This window comes from Rattus rattus, chromosome 6 (assembly GCF_011064425.1).
Source record: "Rattus rattus isolate New Zealand chromosome 6, Rrattus_CSIRO_v1, whole genome shotgun sequence".
NCBI lineage: Eukaryota > Metazoa > Chordata > Mammalia > Rodentia > Muridae > Rattus > Rattus rattus.
In genome coordinates, this window is record NC_046159.1 from 115,206,096 (window position 1) to 115,232,745 (window position 26,650).

General features: G+C 37.9%; 1 protein-coding gene across 1 annotated transcript in view; it reads left to right on the plus strand.

Moving 5' to 3' along the window:
• The window catches only part of Slc13a1 (solute carrier family 13 member 1), a 76,339-nt gene extending 55,733 nt beyond the window's left edge, over positions 1-20,606 (plus strand). Inside the window, exons 8-15 of the mRNA XM_032906871.1 lie at positions 349-468; positions 4,535-4,633; positions 5,086-5,187; positions 8,197-8,303; positions 10,963-11,072; positions 16,047-16,208; positions 17,606-17,743; positions 19,363-20,606. Of these exons, the coding sequence (XP_032762762.1) occupies positions 349-468; positions 4,535-4,633; positions 5,086-5,187; positions 8,197-8,303; positions 10,963-11,072; positions 16,047-16,208; positions 17,606-17,743; positions 19,363-19,500 (976 nt within the window). The 3' untranslated portion in view covers positions 19,501-20,606. The remainder of the gene's footprint in view (positions 1-348; positions 469-4,534; positions 4,634-5,085; positions 5,188-8,196; positions 8,304-10,962; positions 11,073-16,046; positions 16,209-17,605; positions 17,744-19,362) is intronic.
• The last annotated feature ends 6,044 nt before the right edge of the window (positions 20,607-26,650 follow it).

A 26,650-nucleotide genomic window follows, 5' to 3' on the forward strand; every position in this document is an offset into this window, starting at 1 on the left:
GAACAGCAAAACACACACCTTCATGCACATATATTTTGTATTTAACAAATAGGAGCTACAGTGATAGGCGTTTCTCACAAGTATTTCATTAGAGCTTGATTTAAAAGGACAACAGTTAAAACATAGGCCTCTTATTTTTGTGGGTATAGTAAAATTATGTGGTTACAGATTGAGGGCAGGAGAACTAAAAAGGAAAGTGTGTTGGTATTTATACTGTGATCGCACTCCAAGACAACCATGTCTGCCAAAAGCATGACAAAGGTGTGCACTGCTGTTCTTTGCCTCATGACTATCAGCAAAGACTCCATGTGTCTCTTCTCCCTAACATGGCTTCCTATTTTCATATAGACGCTACCCTGATTGTCGCTGCCTCAACTTTGGATCTTGGTTTTTGTTTTCCTTCCCGGTCGCTGTTATTCTTCTACTTTTGTCTTGGATTTGGCTTCAATGGCTTTTCTTAGGATTCAAGTAAGTACACATTTTATTTTAATATGATAAAGGCATCTATTTGTCCCATGCTTTTACCTCTATATCCAGATATAGAGAATATTTATATCCTCCCCTATGCTATACACACCGTTTTTCCACATTTTTTATGCTCAAAAAATTAGCATATCTGAACACATTTTTAGGATAGGCTGGAATAATTTAAACATTGGCATTGGTGGAGTCTATAAAATACAGGTCCAAGTGGTTGCCTTTTGAGTCTTAAACCAATGATATAGTAACTCTCAGAAAGGCCTAAGGAACTGGCTATGTTGTGGTCCCAATCCAACCATCACAGTAGAGTGTGAGAAGCCATGCCCCTGTGCCTCTGAGGATGGATGTTCTTAGATTATCAAGTCACTTTCAATTGTTAACCTGCAGGGTTTCCCTGTTTCATGCAAGCTCCAAACTTGACAACACCTTCAAAATATAAAGTAAAATAGAGGTCTGAAAAGTTTCTCTGTGAAAAGATGTTGAGCTAATAATTGGGAGAAGAGCGGTAGCTTTGTTTTATTGATGGGAAGAGACACCATGGCCAAAGCAACTGTTATTGAAACAAGCATTTAATTGAGGGCTTGCTTACAGTTTCAAAGTTTAGTCCTTTATCAACATGGTAGAGAGCATAACAGCAGACAGAGAGAAGTAGCTGAGAACTACATCCTGATCTGTAGAGGGGGAGGGAGGAGAGAGAGAGAGAGAGGAGAGAGAGAGAGAGAGAGACTTGAGAGAGCAGAGACAGAGACTGGGTCTTACATAGCCTTTTGATCTTGAAGCCCACCCCCCCCAGTGACACACTTTCTTTAACAAGGCCACACCTTCCAATCCTTCTATTCCTTTCAAAGAGTTCTGCTCCCTGACAATTAAGTATTCAAAGATATGAGCCTATGGAACCCATTATTATTCAAACCACCACAAGAAGTAACACCAGGACAGATGAATAATCTCTGCAAGTCCTACCCATGATTAGTCTCAATGTCTCCTACTATAAACAGGAGGATTTACCCAACAGTTTGGTGACACCACTTTTAGCACCATGATGTCAACACTTAAGAGTCCAAACTAAACGGCAGCAACCAAAGTAGGATGTACTGGTCCACGGAGAACCACCAATGCCACCAAAATGTCAAACTGTGTGTTCTAAGAGAATCCCTGCTTTTCTAAGATTGAACTTGGTAGTTTGATAAGCACTCAGCAGTTTTATGACTGAGATGACAGCCACCATAAAGCCCACAAAGGGCTAATCAACAAAATCTGAAATGCAGCCTGCACTTTCAACTTATTTAATACTCCATCAGGAATTATACATCACATATAATTAGGAAAAAATATATATGTATATATATCACAAGTGAATTTTTTCTGAATAATAAAATATTCAAAATTCACTTTTACAGTTTAATTTTAATAATTTCAAGAACCTATGAATCAAGCAGCATACTGGTCTCTAAGGCAGCTAAGGTGACTTCTTTTGAGAAATGACACAGAACAGTAGGATATGGTGTTTTATCCTTGACCACAGTGTCCGGGTCTAGCAAGGTAATAACCAACATTTTCCCCCTCTCTATTTTTCATCTTACTTTTTTTTCTCCCTAACTGCCCAATTGTGCTACTAGCTAGAAGATAGCACTGATGGTTTAAAAAAAAAAGTTCTATCCAGATTGTGGGAGCAGCTTGTGGCAGTCCTCCTGCTGAAGCAAATGTGTGGAATGTCACTGACTTCAGCAGGTGGCCTTCAGCGTGACAGGCCAGCTGCATACAAAGTGCCCCTCCCAGGAAATCCAACCTTTCAGGGACACGTTCAGTTGGACAGGTAGCAAGGCTAGAAGCCCAGAGAAGAAGAATCCTGAGCCAGTGGACGTGGGCACACGGTCTAGTGACTAGCCCCCTGCTGTTTTAATTCTTTGTCGCTGCTTTTAATGACTTTAAACAAATGCATAGGCGACCTCCATTTTTTTTTTAGTATGGGGCAGGCATTTCACACTATGCTTCCAATGAGGAACCAGAACAAACAAATACAACAACAAGAGCAACAACAACAAACCATGTGAAATGTCCTCATTAGACAAAGTTCATAAATCATGATTACCGATGTATTTAAACAGTCCCCTTGTTGTCCATTACTGGTTACACTCGACAGTGTCATGTTCCAACTCATTTTTCAGAGTTCTTTCCAGTTTGCCCAGGCGTGTACCTCTAAAGGCTTTAGACTGACAAACAGAAATTAGTTGCCACTCCCCTGGCAGGCCACCATACATTCTGATTAGTGCTCTGGCTGTTAGCACAGTTAACTCGCTCATTACAAACAGCCCCAACATACCAGAGGCTCGCCCACCAGTCCTCTGCATTTATTTCAATGGGAAAGAAGTTGACACAACCTTATATGCTTCAACGGTTCCTTTGTTGAATCTTATCCTTCATTTGCAGCAAAGCCGATTCAGCTTGATCTGTTTACTGTCTGCAGCCAAAGAGACAAAGAGCCTATGTGGCAGCTCAGAGGGTAGAAAAGGAAAGGTTTTATCTTCGTCTATTGTTTTCTCTTTCACCGGGAGTTTCTCAGGGTAGTCCTCAGACTTGTTTCTTGGAATAATAGTATTTATGTCCGGATCTGGGAAAAAAATTTGAGATTGGCAATATTCAGAAACTTAATAGAAACAAAATTTCCATTAGTCCTCATGGTCATAAGTGAAACAACATCTAACTAGATACAGAGGTCACAGTGTTTGCACGAGGATGACTGGGAATGTCTAAGATGAAAGGCTTAAGAATTGCAGAAATTCTGCTCACCCAGGCATGGTGGCACATACCTTACTCCCTTAGCCCTTGGGAAGCACAGACAAACATATCTCTGTGAGTTCGAGGTCGGCCTGGTATATAGCAAGTTCCAAGAGAACCAGGACTTTTATAAAGAGGCCCTGTCTCAAACAAATAACAAAAAGAATCAAGGAAATTCTGCTCCTTTAAAAGGAACAACATTTTCCAGCAGAATTACGTGAAGATACGATGACCAAGCACAAACTGTATCTCTCTTGGTTATGGATCTCTCATTTTCCCTCTTCCCTCTCACTCTCTCTGAAACCATAAGCTTACAGAAGACTGTTTCCACCATCACTGTTCACTCATGAGGACCCAGCTAACCTACTCCAAAGGCAAACCTTAAGGATCTATTTTTCCCACTTGATTCCTCCTCCGGGGGATTGTAAAAAATATTACATCTACAGTAATGTCCCACAGAAATCGATCAGAGTTTGAAAGACCTTAGACCAGGAAAAATAAAACGAAAACAGTGAAAAGGGGGCAACGAAAACAAGCAGCTAAAGGCAAAAGAGGAGCGGTATTTAGTGTTGAAAGTACCCCACAGTTATTTACTCTGCTTTTAGGGCGGGTGGAGCTCACAGGAAAACATGGAGTCGGTTTAGTTTTTTGAGTAGCTTAGCCTGGAGTCTAACTTCAGTAATTTTGTGGCCTGGTGTCAGATCTTAAACATCTTTGTGAGAGTTGACAGTTCTGACACTAAGTATCTTGTAAATTTGCCAGCGCTGTTATGGAGTGGGTGAGTATGATACTATGTATGACTCTGGAAGAGAACATCTGTCTACTCTCCTATCCCTGCCTCCATTTCTACATAATGGGATAAAACTTCCATATGCACAGAAATAAGTGACCAAGATGAACAATAAATATGTATTTTAATGCAATATAGATATCAAGTATTCCTACATATTTATCATTATCATTGCCTAGAGAGTGATCAGGATTGAGTGGGACATGGAAAGACATGAGGAGTGTGGGCGATCTTTAAAAGGAAGAGATAGAGAGAAGACATCGTGGACAACAAAGCAAAAATGGGACATCTAGAAAGGAGCAAGCCAGACAAAGTGGCGGAGGGAAGAAGAGTCAACGAAGGAGACAGAGACACAGGCACAGGGCATGGGTTCGGGTGTCAGTAGAGGAATATTCAACGAAGTATTCACAAGCATAGCTTCCATTAAGGGAGGGATACCATGGTGAACTAGCTTCCTCAACTCTAAAGCTTTATGGTCTTTTGCAGCTTTAAGGAGATGTTCAAGTGTGGCAAAACCAAAACACTCAAAGAAAAGGCTTGTGCCGAGGTGATCAAGCAAGAATATGAAAAACTTGGGCCAATGAGGTAAAATATGCATGAGTATACACATACACACACACACACACACACACACACACACACACACACACGTGCATGCAACAAATATATGTACACATGCACTTTCACATTACACACATAAACACACACACACATAGAAACACACATATGTGGACACACATAAACACACATGGACACACATAGACACACACATGCCACAAATACACAGACAGACACATGAATTCCCACACCACACATATATAGAGACACACACGGAGACACACATAGACATATAGACAGATGCACACACACACACACACACACACACACACACACACACACACACACACACACAGGCAGTTATTTTAAAGCAAATGATCAAGTGCTTACCAGCAAAGGAAGCTGTTGACTAAGACCACTCCGAGGTCCCACAGCGGGCACGGCCGGTTGAGACATGACAGCAGCTTGTTTTTCTGCAGGTATCAAGAAATCGTGACCTTGGTGATCTTCATTGTAATGGCCTTGCTCTGGTTCACTCGGGACCCTGGCTTTGTCACTGGTTGGTCGGTCCTGTTTTCAGAGTGAGTATTCGCGTGCGAGCCCTTTCTGTCCGCGCTGTGTCCCTCTCAGTACTTCCTCCAACTTGGAGAAACTGTACAAGATGTTTGATTGACTCACTTCTTTAGAAAAAAGATATATTTTTATGTTTAATCTTCTTGGAGATGACGTATCTACGTACAAGGTAAGAAGGCAGAAAGGTTAGCCATCACGCCCCGTATAGATGTCAGGATACATGGGGGCTTTGGGACAAAGTTGGACCAACTAAGCCTGTTTGGGAGTGGAGTGTGAAACCACGCATTCTGTGCTCCTGAACCTTCTGTTTGTCCTGGGCTAGCCTCTGTTCTCTCGCTTCCATTACCCGAAAGGTAGAATCACACTAAAACATAGACTACTGTTTGTTTTCTTCCTAGTAAAAGTGGTAAATAAATCTTCAGTGTGTCAGATAAATACTACACAGTGTGTCTCTTGAGCTGACATACATTGAATCATAGTCTGTGATTTTTGCCACTTTTATGTCTCCCGAAGATTATGTATTGGGCTCGAGTTTTAGTTTTTTTCCTCTCCATCGTATGTATTTTTTCAGTAGTTTCTTACAAAATTAACCCTGCTGCCATTTTGTCGATAAAGATGAGCTAAGAGAGGAGGAAGACGAGTTTCACGCCAATGCTGGAAGCCGGCGTTAAGGGTCCCGCATGGTGCAGTCGGCCCCAGCAGCCGCTACTGAGTCGCGTGAAATGAGGGAGTAATTGTAGTACTCAGAAACAAAATTAACCATCCTACGTGTCAATAAAATTTGATTTTAAGATTGTGTTCTCAGTCTATTTTTGATAATATGCTCTGGTTCTTAAACCCAGAAGACTGTCATCTTGGCCTTACTGTCCTACTCCAGCAAGAACCCACAGAGTCTGGGAGCAAGAGTCAAAGCTGTTTGAGTCAGATGAATTCTAGCCTCAGAGAAGAGAAAGACAAAACCTTCCCCAGCCTCACCACCCTGTTTTCACAGGCCTTGCCGATATTTAATGTTCGAGGGATGAATTCAAATTTCTTATACCCTCCTTGCCTCAAGCGACGCGCAGGTGGATGTTTCAAACAACCAGCTTGCCTCTCTTGATTCCTCCAGGCAAAGAACTTCTCATTTTGAGGCCTCTGAAAGCAAAGTATCATCCATTTATGTAAAGCAAGCTATTGTTTAAAACATCATTGGCACCTTGTGTCTTTCTAATAGGATTTGGAGCAAAATAAACATAAATAAATAAATAAATAAATAAATAAATAAATAAATAAATAAATAAAACCACTTCTCTTTAAAATCCAGCCTCTACTATTTTAAATACCGCCCCCAATAGTAATGTGTTGAGAGCTGGATGGAATCTGACAGAAGCTAATAAGAACTAGGAGAAAATCCCAATAGGATATTCAGTACATCAACATCTAATTCGTCTTCCTTATGGAGGATGATATAAATCGGGAGATGTTTTGTTTGTACTGGGAAAACAGGGTTTGCGGGGAGCAGGTGCTTCTGATGTTAGCTAGCTTTGTGATCGACAGCAGTAAGAAAGGGGATGGAGCTTGAAAGAGGACGAACTTGAAATATAAATGAAGCAATCACAAAGCAAATAAAATTCGTATAAGCTCACTAGTTTATAGTACTGAGATGATAACCCAATTCATTATGAATCAAAACCCAAAATAATAATGAGACAATTATAATTTAAATTTTTTTATATCTTTGTATAGTCTGTAAAATATATGTGTGCTCTGTGCGGTTTTAGGCAGTTACGAGTTCTAAAGCTGGTATGATATATTAAGATTTATTCCTACCACCTAATGCTTTCTTTCCATCTGCTTGAACCTGGACTGATTTCAATATGTCTTTTCATATAAAAACAAAATCTAGTTACATGACACCTGGCCCAGCTTGGCAAAAACTTAGCCAAAAATTGTACCTAAAATAGAACAATGAGGAAACAATATAGCTACAGGAATTGGTCAGGCTTTTAGAAATAATTATTCCACTATTGGGTTTTAGTCATCAAGAAAAGAAAGTAAGCCCATATTTCAGATAAAGTTAAAAAATATATCATGCTGAGAAACATAATGTACTTCCTTGATTACTTAGTCTTTGCACATATACACTATAAGAATATAGATGCTTTCATTGAAAATTAGATATGATAGGAAAACAAGCCTTATGATGGACATATTTCTTCAGGCTACAGAGATGCACGCAGTTGACACTGCTGACTTCTAAAGCTGTATTCTAATTATCTGTGTCTGTTTCATTTGTATAATCTCCAGGTGCCTCTTAACTGCTGAGGCTTCCGGGAACCTGTCTTTTTGCTAGAACGGTCTAGCAGTTCTCAGCCCCATCTGTTCCTGAATTACTCTTAATTTGTACAGTGATCATTTTGTGAGCATCTCCTAAGCCATTCTGATAATTAATCTTCTCAAGTTTCTAGAGGGGAAAAGCATCAAACGCGTTGGTTTCTTTCGTACGTCTATCTGGCACCCTCGACAGAAGCAGGCGTTCCGTCCTAGAAACCAGATCAATTTTCTTTCACAGTTTATAGAGGAGTTTGAGGGGACACTAGCAACAGCGTGTCATGCTAAATTCAATAGAAGGACATTATAAACCAATTACAGGGGGCTCTGCCAAACTCCGGCAACTGTTTCAAGCTCAAGTATCTGACACTGTAATAAAAAGGAATATTTCAAAGAGGAAATTGGTTAACAAATCTGAAAGTTTACCTGAAAACTTTGCTCTCTTGGTCTGATCAAGTAGCATCTATGTATGTGGTATTGACAATATGAGAAATGTATTGAATTATTAAGAACACATTCTGAAATGCTCGGACTTTACGTTACATCACTCTACTGGAAAGCTGTATGTTTTAAAATGATTGCCCAGAGTAAATGACCTGTATTATTATCATTGCTACTTAATTATTGTTAATGTAATTAATTGACACCTTAGCTCGTATAGGCTCTTCACGCCATTTTTAATGCACCCATTTCTTTATATTTTTCAGGTACCCGGGTTATGTTACAGATTCAACTGTTGCCTTAGTTGCAGGAATCCTTTTCTTTCTAATTCCAGCCAAGAAACTGACAAAAATGACATCCACAGGAGATACTAGTTGAGTATCATTTCATACATTTAATTTATAGAAGACCTTTAAGAAGTCAAAATTCCATCAGCTTCAATAGGCATATAGAATACTAACAATGACCACAACCCTTATCTTAGCATATCCCGCTTACACCCAAGTTCCCTACTCAGCCACAGTTTACCTCTACCTACAGAAAGACTCACTAGAGTCTGAAGGAAGGAGAAGTACATTTCCTTTCATACCCAGGTTCCAGGTCTTCTATGATGGAAACCACCTCCCCGGCCAGGATCAGGATGTTAACTAACAAGGAAACAAGAGTTTATGAGTTACTTCTTTGTGATGAGACTTCAGCAATAAGTTCTGAGGATCTAGAAAAGGATGAATTTTATGAGAAAGGTCACTTCCAGTTTCACAGAACTCCTTGAAGAAGACAAGCCTCCTGTAGAATGAACCTGTGGTCACAATTGGAAGAGTTACTCAGCATGCGTACTCACTATACTTACAAGCCATGGACAGAGAGGTGTACACATCTGTAGGAGCATGTGTTCTCCGACATACACTCCCTATGCAGGATTCATTCATGCCTGTACTTTATTTTAACTTTAACTTTCAGTAGCTATATTCCTAAGTAACATACATAGGTTAAATGGGTTATAATAGTTTGGAAACACAGTTGAGTGGGTTTTGTCTTATTTCCTGAAGTGAAACGGGGAGTTCTGTAGTTGTGTTGGTCCAGCTGACCTCTTAAGTCATCGATAAACAATGAATATTTCAGATTTGGCAGGCACGATTTAAATAATCAGCATATTGCAGAAATAAAATTGTTCCATTCTTTGTGAGATTAGAATCTATCAATGTGTGCTATGAAGATAAAGCAAACTATAGCAATGGTTCCTTTGAGCCCCCTAGAACAGTGGATTCAACCTGTGGGATGTGACTCCTTTGGGGGCTGAATGACCCTTCCACAGGGGACGCATATCAGATATGTCCACTGCAATCCATAAGAGTAGCAAAATAAATTAAAGTTATGAAGTAGCATCAAAAATAATTTTATGGCTGGATGTCACCACAACATGAGAACTGTATTAAAGGGTTTGTAGCTTTAGGAAGGTTGAGAACGACCGCACTAGAATCCGTAGCCACTATACTCAATGCCCAGCAGTGGCAAGTGTTGAGGAACGAGCAGTTTGCTTGAGCCTCCTTGGTTCTTACCTCTGTCTACACGTGATCTTAATCCAAGTAACAAACTTGGGAGCAAATTTTCACTCATCAGTTAAACGTTTGCTTTAGCTATAAGAAAGAGAAACATAAGGGAGGCTTAATAGTATTCTTATAACCTCACTGAGTATAGAGGATACCTATTATATACAAATATTAAAAGAAAATAGTGTACTGCTAAATAAACTTACTTATCAAGTTGATGGACATATATGAGGAAGAATATTATGATGGCTTCATGAGAATAAGCATTCTTGAAAATGATGCTTCAACATTCAATTTTGAATTGTGAATAACCTTTAAACCAGAATCCTTGTGATTAAAAAAATAAATCAACTTCAGTGAATAATTAAAATTGTACACTGATACTATTGGGGAAATAGGGTACTATCAATATTTGATATAAAAAGAAAAATGCATGTGTTAGTTTCATGTTGGTTGCTAACATAGCCTGACAACAGAACAACGTAAAGGATGGAAGTATTATTGGGCTTACAATTCTGAGGTATCACCGTTGGGTGATAGTAAGGGAGGAACTTCAGTCACATCGCATCCTCTGTCGAGAGCAATAATAAGCAAATGCATTCATGACTTTGAAGCTTCCTCTACTCATAAAATCCAGAGCTCAGCACGTGAAATGGTATGACCCATGGTTGCCTGGGTCTTCCCACATCAAATAACAATCAAGACAGCGCCCCACAGACAGACCCAAGGCCAAGCCAATGAAGACAACACTTCATTGAGTCTCCCTTCTCAGGTGTTCTAAATTGTATCAAACTGACCAAGTCCAGTGCACTATCCTATGGTAAGAGTAGAAAGATGAGCCAAGGGACGAATGGCTTACTAAAGACAGGAGCATAACAACTTATCTAAATCTAATATCTCAAATGTTATCTGAAAGCTTTGTCTGTTACTTTTTTTTTTCTTTTTTCTTTTTTTTTTTTTCGGGGCTGGGAATTAGAACCCAGGACCTTGCGCTTCCTAGGCAAGCGCTCTACCACTGAGCCAAATCCCCAACCCCACTGTTACTTTTTTTTAAAGTGCATTAAAGCATTGTTTTAATTTTATATGTATGAGGGTTTCCCTACATATATGTATGTGCATTAATCGGATCCCTTGTGCCTGTAGAGGCCAGAAGAGGTTATCAGATCTCCTAGAACCGGAGTTATAGACAGTTGTAAGCCATCATGTAAAGGCTAAACATTGAGCCCAGTTCCTCTAGAGAAGCAGCCAGTGTGCTTATCTGCTGAGCCGTCTCTCCAGTTCCAAAGTCACATTATTTTTAATCACCATAATATAATATTCTACCTAAAGTCAGTGGAAACTCTAAGTCCAGGTCAAATCTCTGCCTTGAAAACAGTATCAGGATATTGTAAGCTTCTCGTAAATTAACTATTGAGGACACTGATGAAAATTTAATATTGCCTATTTTAAACAATATCTAACGGTGGGATTTTTGTTTTGCAGTTGCTTTTGATTACTCTCCCCTGATTACTTGGAAAGAATTCCAGTCATTCATGCCCTGGGACATAGCCATTCTCGTTGGTGGAGGCTTTGCCCTGGCAGATGGTTGTCAGGTAATGCTCAGTGTGTAAGCTATTTAACAATAAACTAGACTGTTGAAAAGAAGAACACAGGCACATCCAAGCTTCGGGCATATTCACCTTTGTCCCCCTATTCAATAATGCAGAATTCAGTAGCCATGCAGTATCCCACGCAGATGAAATGAGTTCAGAGTTCAAGAACTTTAGTAGGCTAGAAGCATAAATACAATGCTATGTGTTCAGGAATGTCAAAAGAAATAATGCTAAGAAGATTACTTTATTACCTTAATATAGTCTGTCCACTCTCAGGAAGAAAATAAAACTTCATGAGGTAGACTTTTGTCCATTTTATTGATCTCTCCACCAGTTGATGCAAAGCAAGCTTTTATCCCTTCTCATTGCCCTAGTCATTGTAGATTTCCTAGAATAAAATTATCTTCTCTAAAACTTCATGGGCACATGTCCATACAGACGACACCAATGGGATCAGTAGATTGTATATATACATGTGTATATACATAGAAAATAACACATTTAAAAACTAATATGATATTAGTGAAGAGACCGTGTATTTAGGAGGGGGGACTTGGGAGATGTTTGAGGATGGAGGCTTGAGAGCGGTAGAGATGTAGTACTAATGAGGCTCTTGAAATTTTATTTTTCAAAAGGAAAAAATAGTCGTTTCCTTCTATTTGATGAAAAATCACTCACTTGTATGGTTTTCATTGCTTTTTATTATATTCTCAGAAGTGATTCGTATCCATTTCCACACTCAGTCACAAACAGAATGGCAAGAGGGGAATGAGACAAATCCCCTGGCTCCTTAGAAGTTTAATTATTTTTTTTAGCAATTCTCATGATAAAAATGCTATCTCTTCTTCTTGATGATGTGTTGAGAGACCATTGTCTGCTTCTAACTTTAATACCAGCTTCTGTAAAGTATTTAGATTCTGAACTTTTAGCAACGGAATTTAGTCAGAGTTGTAAGTCTTAGAAATAGACTCAATTCAGAGAGCCTTTTGCAAAACTGTTATTGCAAATAGAAATAACAATTTTCTTTTCTATTATTTCAACAGTAATGAGGTCTGAACTCTGAGAATAAATATCTGCCATCTCTATGTCTACTGACTTGACCTGAGAGGATAGCAGAATGAGAAAATCTGGCATTCCTAAGAATTTGCTCATCTCTCCTCAGAGTACTTCTAGAATGGACTCTAGACAAAGTGGCTTTGAAACCATCGACCAGACCTTAGAGCAGCAAAATCTGAGGAATTGAAAAGGTGTGGTTTAGTCTGATGCTCATGGCTCTCTCAGTGGAAGAGTTAGGAAAATCATGAAGGGAAGACAATTATAAAAATTCTAGTATTTGGAATCTAAATTTTGAAAGAATTTCTAGAATGAAACTACTCCTGAGTAACCAAAGTAAAGTCAACAGCTTTCTGGAAAAAAGAAAAAAAAGGGAGTCTATACACAAATATTACACTAGAAATTGGTTTTATAAAATACTAGGAAACAATTTGAAAAGGGTTTGAAGTGGTAACTTGTCTGGCAAATGTCTCAAGCCAGGGAATACTTCTACTTGAAAAAAACCATGAGATAGCAATTATGTGTTACTCACCTCATGCTGTGACCTCTCTCTTAAATGTCCTTGATAGGATTTAACATGACTGATGTCTTACAAAGTAATAGACACTGTCCAGTTCTTACCAATGAATAATTTCCTGTGTTGTTTTACACATTCCTCGAATGATTTTCTAAGATAACTGTGAAAAATTAAATAACCTTTTCTCAAATATTCCTATGCTCCCAAGAGCAAAATAATAATAATAATAATAATAATAATAATATCTATCAGTCTTTAAAGACAAGTAGTGTTATAGCATAGACAAAAGAATTGCAAACAACAAATTAGCTTGGGAGAAGCCGGAACTGGACATTAAAGATGGTTTTAAAATGTGCAAGGTTATATGATTTCCTCAAATACCATCCCCACTTATGAGATGGCCACACACACTTTAGAAAATTAAGCTTTACTCTGTAGCACTATTGAAGCACAATCCTCCCCCAACAAGCTTCATGTTACCAAGAGTTTTAAATCACCATGTTATGGTCTTTTTAAATAAAAAATGAATATGTAATCAAGAGTCACTAGATGACTGGGGAACCTCAGATACAATAACCAAAGACAGAATAATACAATATAGGAACAAAATAAATCAAGGAAAATGTGAAGAAAATGCATAGAGCAAAGAACACTTTAAATTTTATCATTGGTGCCTCAGAGGTGTTAGAAATATCAAAGACATGGAAGTAAAAGAAAATATCATTTAAAAAAGAATCAAAAAGCCTCAAAAATTAAGATTAGGATATTATATTTATATCTAAAACTCACCAACAATGAGTAAAAGTGAGCAGGTATTAGAAATACAACAAGAAGATAAAAGAAAGTAAACACTAAAAAGAAATGGCTGTCTAATACCAAGTGGTCAGCTCCAAAATATACACATAAGCAGCACCAAGTCACTCAGGAGCCTGCGTTTATGTGTGCATTCATGTATATGAGGCCGTGTATATGTGCATAATGATAATAAATAAAAGGAGGGCATGAATTTGAGAGGGAATGGAGGGGCAGGAAAAGAGATGAAGAGAGTACAGAGGAGTAAATGATGTATTATATTTTAAATAAGAATAAGGTAAAACTATAAAAGATAAGAAAACTAGAGTATTTGTTTGAAAACTCCTCAAAAGTCTGTTTAGAAAGAGAGAAAGTGCCGAAAGGGAAGATTGTTCTAAAAATAATACAGGAATTCTCAGAAGTGAAACCTGTGAGATTTTCAACTAAGAGAGCTATTAAGAGGATCATACTGAAGGAACTCATGAAGATTGTGTCTCTCAGAAACTGGAAATGGAGACAGAATTACAATGGGTTTGAGAAGGCATTACAAACGGTGCATTCCTCTAACTTCTCAACCAGACTTAGGAAACAAACAAACCATTCTGTTCATATTCCAGGAATCTGAATTTTGTAGTTTAGTTTCTGTTCTCTTAACAGATATATCCAATATCCATATTCATATATATGAATTCATAAAGCTAATATCCATATTCATGTGTGGCTCACTGGATAAAATGCTTCCTCTACACGTTTGACAAAGAGTTCAAAGCCCCAGGAACCATGTAAATATCAGGTGGTATGTTGGCCCTCTATAATTCCAGAGCAAAATAACTAGCTAGATTAGATATATCAGAGGGCTCAGGGTTCAACTCAGAGAACTTGCCTTAACAGATATCATGACAAACAGTCTAGGAAGACTCTTCACATTAACTTCAGGCTTCTACACACCACACACACACACACACACACACACACACACACACACACACCTAGATATATATAAACAAACGTACACGAGTACACACAAACACATGCTAAAATACAAATAAATAAAAGACTTACTTACATATAAGCCAAAATGATAAACAATACAACTGATATCTAATGCTCATGTCTATGATGTTTATATTCACTTTGGAATTGAATTTACTGCTTATAATCAAAGCTTTTCCAGTGCATAGCCTAGTTTATCATAAACATTATCTCACAAAATATAGAGTATCCCTTCTATTTAGTTGGAAAACAGAATTAAAAGAAAAACTATTAATCAGAGTGCAGGCAATTATTTTGGACTGCATATAATAGATCAAAGATCAGTGTGGGATCAATCTAAAGAACCCCACCAGAAGACACAGAAAATAGATTAATGACAAAACTGCTCAACGGTTTCAATGGTTTCAAAACTAGAATTCTAGAAATCGGAACTGGAAAAATAGTGTGAAGAGGAAGAAAAGAATTTTCAGACCTGTAGAGACTACCTCAAATGTGCCTTTTGTCCAACATTCTCAGGACACATGAAAGGATATGCTCCTCCAAATGAATGGAAGGAAGGAAGGAAGGAAGGAAGGAAGGAAGGAAGGAAGGAAGGAAGGAAGGAAGGAAGGAAGGAAGGAAGGAAGGAAGGAGGGAGGGAAGGTTCCCCTAGAGCAGAGCAATGAGACAAGGACAGAGACCAGAACAACAGTTGGAGAGGCTCAATGCAAATCCCGTCCAGATGGAGCGGGTGGAGAGTCTATTTCAGGACTGACATCTTGAGGGAACATGAGCAAAACAAACCCACTACTTCACGTGTTTATTTGCTTGTTGGCTAGGTCTCCAGATATTTTGAAGAGCTTGTTGTATTCGTGATAGGCACTTAAAAAACTAAGCAAGCAGAATAATGTCTTCTTAGGAAAACAAAGAAAGTAAATATAATCTTAGATGGTTAGGCAGTTCAGCAGTGAACAATATTTATATAATTACAGCAGTGGATGCTAAATATTGATTTAACCAAAAGTGTTGCTGTGTAACGGGGAATTAAGAGGCAGGAAATATGTGTATGGTTAATGGTGTAAGAAAACACCATCCTCGTGTAACATTTTTAGAAACCAATGGGTAATGTTCCAAATTGAAAATGTAAAATATAATTGCAACATTATTTTGATAAATAATTATATTAATACCAAATATTAATGTATATTAGCTATATATAACATAGTTAATAACAGTTGAAAGTTCTTGCCTCTAGGGAATACAGCTTAGGAGTAGCAAAAGGAGCCCAGGGGCTTCCTACTACTTAAAGACCAATAATGCATCATTACTTATTAAGGCATTTACACTTGCTAATTATATAAAACTACAATTTAATTAAGAAAAACATGGGGAGATAATTTAAACTTCTTAAAGAATAATGCTAACACTGAAATAATTCTGAAAATTTGTCCATATCAAAACTGCCTATCTTTACCAAAACACAAGAAAATGTGAAGTCATATTTCAGAAACTAACTCAGTAAATACATTTTGTGTGTGTGTGTGTGTGTGTGTGTGTGTGCGTGTTGTGAGCGCCTGCACAACTAGTGTTTCATTGAAGTGAATTATTTGAATAATAAATACTGTAAATTTGTTTTGTAGGTATCAGGACTATCTAGCTGGATAGGAAGTAAATTATCTCCTTTAGGTTCGTTACCAGTTTGGCTAATAATTCTGATATCCTCTTTGATTGTCACATCTTTGACAGAGGTAGCCAGCAACCCAGCTACCATTACCATTCTGTTCCCCATATTATCTCCTTTGGTGAGTATTGCATTTATATTATTTTCCTCTAGAGTAGGTTTGACTATTGTTGTTTTGACTGTAAGTTCTCATCCTGTGCCACCGGGTTTCTTTTGGTCAAATTGGTCTTTTGTAAGTAACTTGTCTGGTCCTTGTCTGTATGAAGTGACCTGTGCTCAAGGAAACTCTGTTCCTTATTTAGATAGCATAATAGTTAGTAAACAATTTACCTTCACCCTATCTGGGTTCTTGTTTTGTTTTTATTTGCAGATAAATGAAATCATTCTGGATCTACTGCAGCTATAACATGATCCAATATTTTTCTGGCACTTTGAAATAACTTTTTCCAGAATAGTGTTCCTATGTTTCTGAGAAGGGCTTCCTATAGGAGATGTGTGAATGGATGAGAAGACAGTCTTAACCTTAAGCCTTAATTATCTTAGACAGCACTTTGCTGTCAGGAAATAAATTAGACAGAGAGGAGGGAAGACTCCATCTTCCATGTTCCATAGCAGTTACAAGATTTAGCTTTGAGTGAAATGTTTTCCTGAATCAGGTGGGTTATTTTGGTGAAAAGAAAACACTTTAAGAATTGTTTTAAAGAAAGGGTGGACTCTCTGAAAATGCTTTCTAGCCATTGCATGAAGTTATTTGTTCAGACACTTGAGCTGCTGCTTCAGATCAGAAAATTAAATACAGATTGTTTATCAATTTCTCACTGGCAAGAAATCAAGGGCAAAATGTTGTCCCAGCTTTCTATTTTTTACTTAGTGAAATAAAGCAGTTAGAAAATTATGCAATGAGTTCCAGATAATAACAACTCCCCTTCAGTAATGATTACTAAGGATTTTAAATTTGTCACAGAAGTGACAGAGTTAGTAGTTCATTGACAATGTCCAGAGGCACAGACACTGAGTCTTCTTCTGGTCTCTTAATTGCCAGCAGCGTGCTTGACAATTTCTTTTAGTGTCTCTGGCCTTAGTGACATCATCTGTTTTTTGAGATATACAAGCTCTCTTATGTTATTCTAAAATGCTTAAGTATATTCAAAGATACTGTATTATATATCATGTGTGTATAGAACACTAGTTACATAATAAATAAATTTATAGTTTCTAAAGCAAGTGATACTTATTAAGTGACATAGTTTCTAAAGTAGTTAATTGATAGTTACTAAAGAAAATGATACTTTCTCAATGAATTGTGATATGAAGTTTTAAATACAGAACAATAACCATAGAGATAAGAAGAGATACTTTCTTTTAAATGCTCTGAAACATCATAAATAATGAATAATTTTATGCTATTAGGTTTCAACCCAATTCTGAGAAAGTAGATTACAATAAGCTTGTTCATTCTCATGTCTGTTGCCTGTCCTCAGCATTTCAATTCAACTGTCCTTTTCTCTTTGACGACAGGCTGAAGCCATTCATGTGAACCCTCTTCACATTTTGCTGCCATCGACACTTTGTACCTCATTTGCATTTCTTCTGCCAGTTGCAAATCCACCCAATGCCATTGTGTTTTCATATGGCCACCTGAAAGTCATTGACATGGTAAGCCAGCAGCTAAAAGAACACTGTAACCTGATACATCTCTCCACCTGACAGGGCTGACTAGTGCTACACCCTTAAGCTCTAGCCAAGCACTGAGAAAAGCAGAGTTCGAAGTCTATTTCAGAAAGTGAGTGCATGACTGATCTTTTTTTAAAAAGTGGACATACCGAAAGTGGACATGCCATTAGGGTTTACAGTCACTAAAGAGATGTGGAATGCATATGCACTGGTCTGAGAAAGGAAAAGAGCACAGAACTTCTTAACCCAACTTCTTAACCATATGTCAAGTAAGGCAAGTAGAACAAACGGGATTGATAATCAAAGCAACACTATAGTTTTCTATCGCAAGTATTTATAAAACATTTGCGTCGTTAACACACTGCCCAGTGCCTAAGGCAAGATTATCTCTCTCTTTTATTCTAACACCTGCTTTTGCAGGGTCTCTGTGAGAAACAGAGGCAAATTTAAGTGATATAGAACACACATTTTATCTCCACAGACAAAAATAGTAGCTGAGAACTAAAGAACATTCTAGTCTTCACCCAATCTCCATCACCAATTTCCAAGCCAACCCAAAGAAGGATATAGTCAAAGTCAATTCCATGTTTGTTACATAAATGAAATTACAAGGACAGTTCTTGGTCCTTCCTCCCACCCAGATTGCCATCCCTGCATCCTAGAAAAAAAAAACTTCTGGAAATATTTCTGTGTAAAAGGCACATAACAACTCATTGGAAAATAGAATATATTTAATATAAAATATAACATATATGTACATGTGTGTGTATGTGTGTGTGGTGGGGTAAGTAAAAACAGACTTATGGGATAGATGAATGGCTTGAATGGACAGAGAAAAGAGTGTCCATGGTAGTCATGCTAAATATTTCCCCTTTGGTTTGGAAGGCCATGCTTCAGTACAGAGAGTTCAGAAGTATCCAAACATTCTCTGGGAGTGGACAAACAATTACTAGTTCAGGCTTTGCAGGCCATAGATTCTGTCACAAATACCCTCATCCACCATTTTATTAAAAAAAAAACAGCCAAGGATAATATATAAACAAATGAGAAAGTTTGAGGTCTGAGTCTAAACATTGGTAGAGCAAAAGCAGATTAAGATCAGAAGCTAACTTCTAATATGTCAAAAAAAAAAAACAATTTTGAGATTGTTCAATGGACAGTAGAATTACTATGTAAGAGTTTTGAAAATAGGATCACTGAGACAGAGGAATAGAAGTGACAATATAAACTTTCAATTAAAGAGTACTTGCGTGGGAAACTAGGAATGCTAAGTGACCCCATAGAACCCAGGTATCACGTGGCCTTCTAAATATTGTCCTTTGAGAAATAAGATCATCCGGCTTCTAACTGAGCACACAAGGGTAGACTGACTTCCATATATTCCAGAGAAAGCCTCTCTGATGTTGTCAAGTGATAGAAATAGATTCTCGTTTGATCGTAGAGTCATTGATATTAGAGGATATCCTTAGTTAGAGGATAATCACAGTCTACAACAGGTCATTGAGGGGGCATGTGAGTCGGGTTTATGCTTTGTCTGATTCTGAAACCTTTGTAGGATTTCTCCCTGGGAGACTGACGTTTATGCTTTTTTACCGTCCTAGGTTAAAGCTGGACTCGGAGTAAACATTTTGGGTGTTGCTGTGGTGATGCTGGGCATGTTCACCTGGATCGAACCTATGTTTAACCTCCACGAATACCCCTCCTGGGCTCCTGACATTGTTAATCAGACCATGCCATGACACACACACAAGAGCTACCAGTTTGCGGTGGCTTCAGGACTCGCTAAGAATGACTGTACGGTGCAGCCGGATTGGACTGGCACACGCGAATCTTCGATGCAGCTATTCCAATTGCAGAGCGTACCCCACACATGCCCCTGTCAGCCTCATAAGACAGAGTCCATATCTTTTGAAATGCAATCAACGTGCATCTAACCGCCTTCGTCCAGAAATCAAGGTTGAGACGGCATCGGCAGACCAGCTACATGCCCTTTGTCCATTATAATGACACTTAAGGACCTTCAAAAAAGTTAGGCCATCCGTCCGTCGCATCTTAAATTCGGAGTTCATTGGGACATTTCAAACATTAATTCACTATTTGAAATTTTTCTTATGAAACTAAAGGCAGAAAATAAAGTGTGAAAGTAAACAAGACACATGGATAAATCATTTCCACAGTGTTTATCTAGGGAATTCGCTAAACCATCAAGCTAAGGTTACTTGGTGTAATGTATAGAGAAGTGTGTATTTATTTATTGAAAAGTCTAACTGCACTGTTACTAAAATACAGACAGGACAAATTTAAATTACAATAGTTACAAGTTCCAAAATTTATGAATCTGTTTGATAGTAAGAAATTTGTAATGATTAATTTTTACTTGTTCAAATAAACAGGCTAGTATTTATGCTTCTATGGGTTCTGTACCGAGCAATGCATTTTGAGTGGCTATGAATAAATAAGTTATGATTTGCGGTAGTTTTTACAGTACAGTTAGAAAAGCTATGCATTAAAGCTATTAACACATGGTCGTAATGTATAACTTTTGCATCTGTCAGAACTGAATCACAATCCTTCAGGAGGGAATCTTTCCTTTACTCTAAAATAGGAAAAAAAAATAAACCCTCTGGGTTTACAAATTTGGAAGATCATATCCAGAAGTGTGCTAATTGCTATCTAGTACTATGGGAATGGGAACCTGTAACAATTCTGTTGTAGACACCGACTCTTGGGTTCGCAGATGTCCAGGAAGTGGCTATGGCAGGATAAAATCATAAAACACTCAAAATCTCTTCTTTATATCATTCCTGTCACTTTATTCTAATTAAATTCATTTTTATTTTAAAAAGTGTTTGTTTTTTAAAACAATAAGGACAAGACATAATTTAAAAAACATTACTGTACTCAGAGGAAAAGAAGTCACAGAATTCCATTGTGTCAATACTGAACTGAGATAAATGTAAAATATACAATGAAAAATTATAATAGCTCATTTGACAACTGAGAAAAACTATTTATGATCATAGGAAAAAGGAAGCTGATCTCTGGGCAGACAGACAGACATACAGGAAAAAGAGAAAGATCCTTGGCATCCCAAAGTTGGACTAACAAAAATTAAATGAACAAAATCCAAATAATCTTACAAAAATATTAAGATGTTAGAGCATAAAATTTTCATGCTAACATGACATGGAGGACAGAAATATGATTATGCTTTTTTATTCTTATAAGCATATTCCTCAATGTTTAAGACCTAGTTTGGAATTTTTTTGATATTATTTATCAAATAATATTTGATATTATTTGGAAATAAATAGTATTTATACAATTACTCTTCAAATTAAGTATCAAGAAAGTTTTAAGAACATGTTATATCTGTTTTGCTAACTTTTAAATTATATTTTTATTATTTAAAACAATTTTTAAATTTAAATATATTTTGATCAAGTTGTTTCCTTCCCTCAAATCTTTCCAGATCCTCTCTCCTGCCTACTCACCCAAACTTTAAGTTCTTTCTCAAGAAATAAACAAAAATTAAATACAACAAAAGCCCCCCAAACTAAGAAAAGGAAATATAATATAGCCAAAAAAGAAAAACAAAAACAAAGAAACAAACAAAAAATTACCAAACTGTATCCAAACAAAACATTTAAAAGAAACTGTGACATCGATAATACGTTGGTCAACTCTTCCTGAACATGAGGCCTGCCCTGGAGTGGTTGATAGACCCAGATATACCCATTGTCACTTCATTGGAGAAAACTAATTTTCCCTCTTCCAACAGGTATAAATGGCAGTTTAGTTGTTATTCTTAGCCCCAGTGGCTATGTTTTCATTCACTCATTCGTTCATTCATTCATTCATTCATTCATTTGGATTTCGCTTGAAATATAACAAAGATACAAAAATCAAAGACCCACACTTATGCACACTCAGGAATCCATAAATACACTAAACTGGAAGACAGTTTATATACAGAGGACCTGGTGTAGACCTGAGCAAGCCCTGTGCATGCTGCTTCAGACTATGCACGGTCGTATAGCTTTGAGCTTGATGATTCAAAGGGTCTTCTTTTCTTGGTGTCCTGTATTCCCTCTGGCACTGTACTCTTTCTGTTTCTTCTCTCAGGGAGTGCCCCGAGCTCTGAGGGGAAGGAATTGATAAGGACGTCGCTTAGGGCTGAATATCTGCATACTGTCCGGCTGTGAGTCTCTATTTTTCCCCATCTGCTGCAGGAGGAAGATTCTCTGATGATGGCTGAGCATGACACTGATCTATGAGTCCAGCAGCGTGTCCTTAGGAGTCATTTTATCACCACGTTTTGTTTCTTGTTTTTAGAACAGTAGTATTTGTTTTTATCCTGTGTCCCTGCGAGTATCAAGTTCTTGGTCACTCCAGCAGTGTCCGATTTTCCTCTAAAATAATGTACAATGAATTGTCTATCTTAATTACCTGTGGTTAGTAATCAATGAAAAATTAATCATCTTTTCAAGTAAAAACTTGTTCTTTTAAATCTTAAAATATATGGCTCCAGCCGCATATGTAGCATTGTCTGGCATCAGTAAGAGGAGAAGCCCTTGGTGCTGTGAAGGCTCATTTCCCCAGTGCAGGGGAATGCCAGGGTGTTGTGGTGGGAGTGGGTGGACGGGAGGGGAAGCATCCTCACGAAGCAGGGGGAGGGGGAAACCAGGAAAGTGGATAACATTTGAAATGTAGATACATAAAACCTCCAATAAAAATATGCTAAAACTATAGTACTGCTGATTTATGAAAATCACCTATGTTCATTTAACTTATTCATTCCTTTATTCTTCTTTCTATTGTATGTTCTATTCTTATTTATGATCTGGAATATTGACTAAGTTGTCCTCACTTCTAGCCATTTAGTTTATCACAGCCAAATTATATTATATGATATGTACGTTTTTATTATGAAAAACCTAAAGTGACTTTTCAGATAACCATGAACATCTCGGCCTCAAGAAAATGATATCAGTGTTTCTGCTTGAATAATTCTAACGTATTACTTCCAGCAGCTGCCAACTGAGTACAAGAACAGTAACACTTAGCCTGAAATTGTTTAATTGAGCCATCTTGTTTCCTTGCCACATCTTTATGTTTAGCTGATGTATCAGAACTGACTGATTCATTTCACATTAATCCCTTTTACATCAAGACCCTCAAGGGTTTGGTTTTTTTTTTTTCTTAAATCTTAGAAGTGCATGCCATCTGTGAAATTTCTAAAAGACACTCCTAAACACATGATCAAACACATCTTTGTCCTCCCACTCTGTAGAGGATAGTAGTTTTGCTATTATCTTGAGCATTACTTAAAGGTTACGAAGAAACTTGAAATCCCAGTATCTTACTTATGATGAGAGTTCATCTAGATAACAGCAGTCACACTAACTACCCTTTCCCTGTTCAGACAGACACTGTGAAGGCTTCGCTGGCACATGTGTGTTTCATTTGTCCCAACTGCTACTGTACACTGCTGTATCTCTAGGATCTGATTTCTCTCTAATGTGTGTGTTGTCTTCCCCTACTTGGTCTCCATGTCTGGCTTTTCAGCTGTGGAAGTGGAGAAATTGACTTTCAACAAATGCTACTAATTAACACTATTGCATCCAGATGACAAAACAGTATCGTGTCATGTTGTTTGTGTCTTGACATGCTTTCAGTATGCAAAATATTGTTGCATATATTTCAGTATCTCTGCCACTGCTAAGCATTTGGAAAGAACCTTGGTGAGATCGGGTCAAAGAGCAGAAAGTACATGATGATGGAGTGCTTGGCCCTATATGAGACATTATATCACACTCCTTTACTCCAAGCTCAGGGAACATCACTGAAGAGAGGGTAGAAAGAGTGTAAGAACCAGCGATTTTAGAAGAGTGCTGTTGACTAGATCAAGCCATTCAACTTTTCAACATCTTTCTGCTAGACCCTACCCCTAGCTGAAGATGTATTAACAGTTGATGGTCTCTCAGGGAGGCAGAGTTGGTTTTCTTCAGCAGTGTTATCCATTGTAGATTGCCCATGCTCTAGAGGATCCCACACACATTCAAATAGAACAGCACTAATTTGGACTTAGTGAATTGAAAGAAGAAGAAGAAGAAGAAGAAGAAGAAGAAGAAGAAGAAGAAGAAGAAGAAGAAGAGGAGGAGGAGGAGGAGGAGGAGGGAGGAGGAGGAGGAGGAGGAGGAGGAGGGAGGAGGAGGAGGAGGGAGGAGGAGGAGGAGGAGGAGGAGGAGGAGGAGGAGGAGGAGGAGGAGGAGGAGGAGGAGGAAGGAGGAGGAGGAGGAGAAGGAGGAGGAGGAGAAGGAGAAGAAGACGAGGAGGAGGAGGAGGGGGAGGGGGGAGAAAGAGAGGGAGGAGGAGGAGGAGGAGGGGGAGGGAGGAAGATAGAGTAGAAGAAAAGGAAGAGAAGTGGGTAGGGAAGGTGCCAGAGCAGGGGAAGAAGGGAGATGAATTTGGAAGCAGAATATGAGTAGTGGGATAATGGATGGTTATGATAAAAATATATCGTATTTATATATGAATTTCTTAAAGAATAAAAATATTATTCCAATAAAAGAGCCTTTGTAATGAGTACTGGTTTCTTGGATGAATGACTATAATGTGTACTCGAGTATGTAGATTTTACCAAATTAAATGTATTTTTCACTTTTTTTTTGGTAGGAGGTAGATGCTAGGACTGAAACAGTAAAACCTAGAGAAGTGAGCCAATTTTACTAGTGGAGCACAGTCTAAAAAAAGAAAAACAGTTAAAACTGTTACTCCAGAGAAGCACTAGTCATCTTACCACCCAAACAAACCACTTTGATTCGGCAAAAAGGTTCTAGCGAAGTTCTGGGAATGCAAATATAAAAAGCATGGTCAGCGACATGGAGGTAATTCACTTTAACTGAGTTGTCACTAGAAACAGCAAACAGAAAGCAATCAAAATTTCAAAATTTCAACCTTTGAGAACTTTCAGTTGTCTAACAAGCCTGAAGTTACCCCTGTCTCTCTTCCATCCCAGCATAGAGTTACAAGTACACAAGACCATGCCCAACTTTTTACATGGGTGCTTGGGTTTGAACTCATGCTTCCAGGACAAGTGCTGTTACTTGCTAATCCATCTCTCCAGCCCCATTTTGTGTTTTAATAAAAGCTGACAAATTCCACCAACATGAAAGTAATACATACGGCCTAATACTAGCAAAGTGAATGGAATCCAAATGACAGAGATCAAGTATTCTAATTGTTAAATACAGGCCATAAACTCATGAGGACTAACATCTTCAAACAGAGACAAGGGTTCTGGAAACAGTGTAAAATGGTAAGGATGATACTGACAATATCCTCTTATGATTTCAATACCTAGAAGTTCAAGGAAACATTAATATAGTTAATTCATGTGAAGGAGCACTGAAGATGGATATTGTTAAATTATGAGCTTAAATGAGCAACCAATTTTAAAATAGAGAGATCAGGACAGATTATTCAGATTATTCAAGTGTGTCCAGGGAAATTCCATCAGACCTTAAAGGCAGAAGAGGAAGGCAGAGTGGGGGTTGGGGGGTTGGGGGGATAGAAGTCAGAATGAAAAGAACTCAACCCATGCTTGATAGTTGAGCATTAAACTGATCTCAAGTCAAATAGTTCAGGCATCTTAGAGGACTGGGGTTGTTCTGCAACTGAAATATCAACTAGGAAATAGGGACCCTGGCCCTACAGCTATGTGGAACTGAACCCTGCCAACTACCAGTGTGACCCTCAGAGCACCTATGAGGGTTGCTGATGCAGCCTTAAGAAAATTATGAATAATTTATCCCTCAAGATTTTGTCTGGGCCATCAATTCCTCAGAACTTCCAATTATGATAGGTATCATTTCGTTGCCACTAAATTCATATTTATGTGTTATGGTGACAAAGGAGAACAAATACAATAAGCAGGAATTGTAAGCCATGACCACAGACGGCAAAAAATACAACAAATAGAAATTTTAGAAATAGGTAATATCACAACGTTTAGAACTTAGGAGGTTAAGTAACACATCTTACAAACCAGAAGTGTGAACTGGAAAGCAAGCGCAAAAACTATAAAACGTATAGCACAGGGATTAAAAAAAAAAAACTCTGAAAGGAAGATTTATTAGTTGCCAATTGCTGGGACAAAAACATGTCAAAAACGACTAAAAGAAAGTTTATTTTGGCTCTGGTTGAAGGTGCAATCTATCTTGGTGGGGCAGCCATGGCAGCTGGACCACAAGACAGCTGATTACACTGCATGCCCAGTCAGAAAACTGAGAGAAATGAACGGTGGTGTTCAACTCATGCTCTCATTATTCAGTTTAGCTTTCTGGTCCATGGGACAGTTCTACCTATATTCAGAGTCCCTTCTCTTCAGTTAAACCTTTTTCAAAATATTTATAGACATACCCAGGGGTATTTCAGAACAATTCTAAATCCCATCAAATAAACGAAGATGATTAGTGACCACAGGGTGTTAGGAAGAATTAAAATAATTAAAGTTAGAAGCTCACTTTTATTCGGAATTGAAGTAGATAACAAGAGAGCTAAGACCCAGGGGTAGAAGACTGTAATCTTATCACGTGAGAGGCTGAGATGGGAAGAACGGGAGTTCGAAAGCAGCTTGCGTTATATACTGAACCCTAATTTAAAAGGAGGGGTAGGCTGGGACTATAATTCAATGGTAGAGTGCTTGCAACACACACAGAAGATCTGAAACAAAGAACTATCAACCCAGAATCACATGTCTCAAGAACATATATAGTTCAAGAATGAAAGACAAAAAAGAGATTTCAAGCCAAACAAAATTGACCTTAACACCCAATGTTCACTACAGATACATCTTTTGATGTATCAAGAAGGAAAACTTAGAAG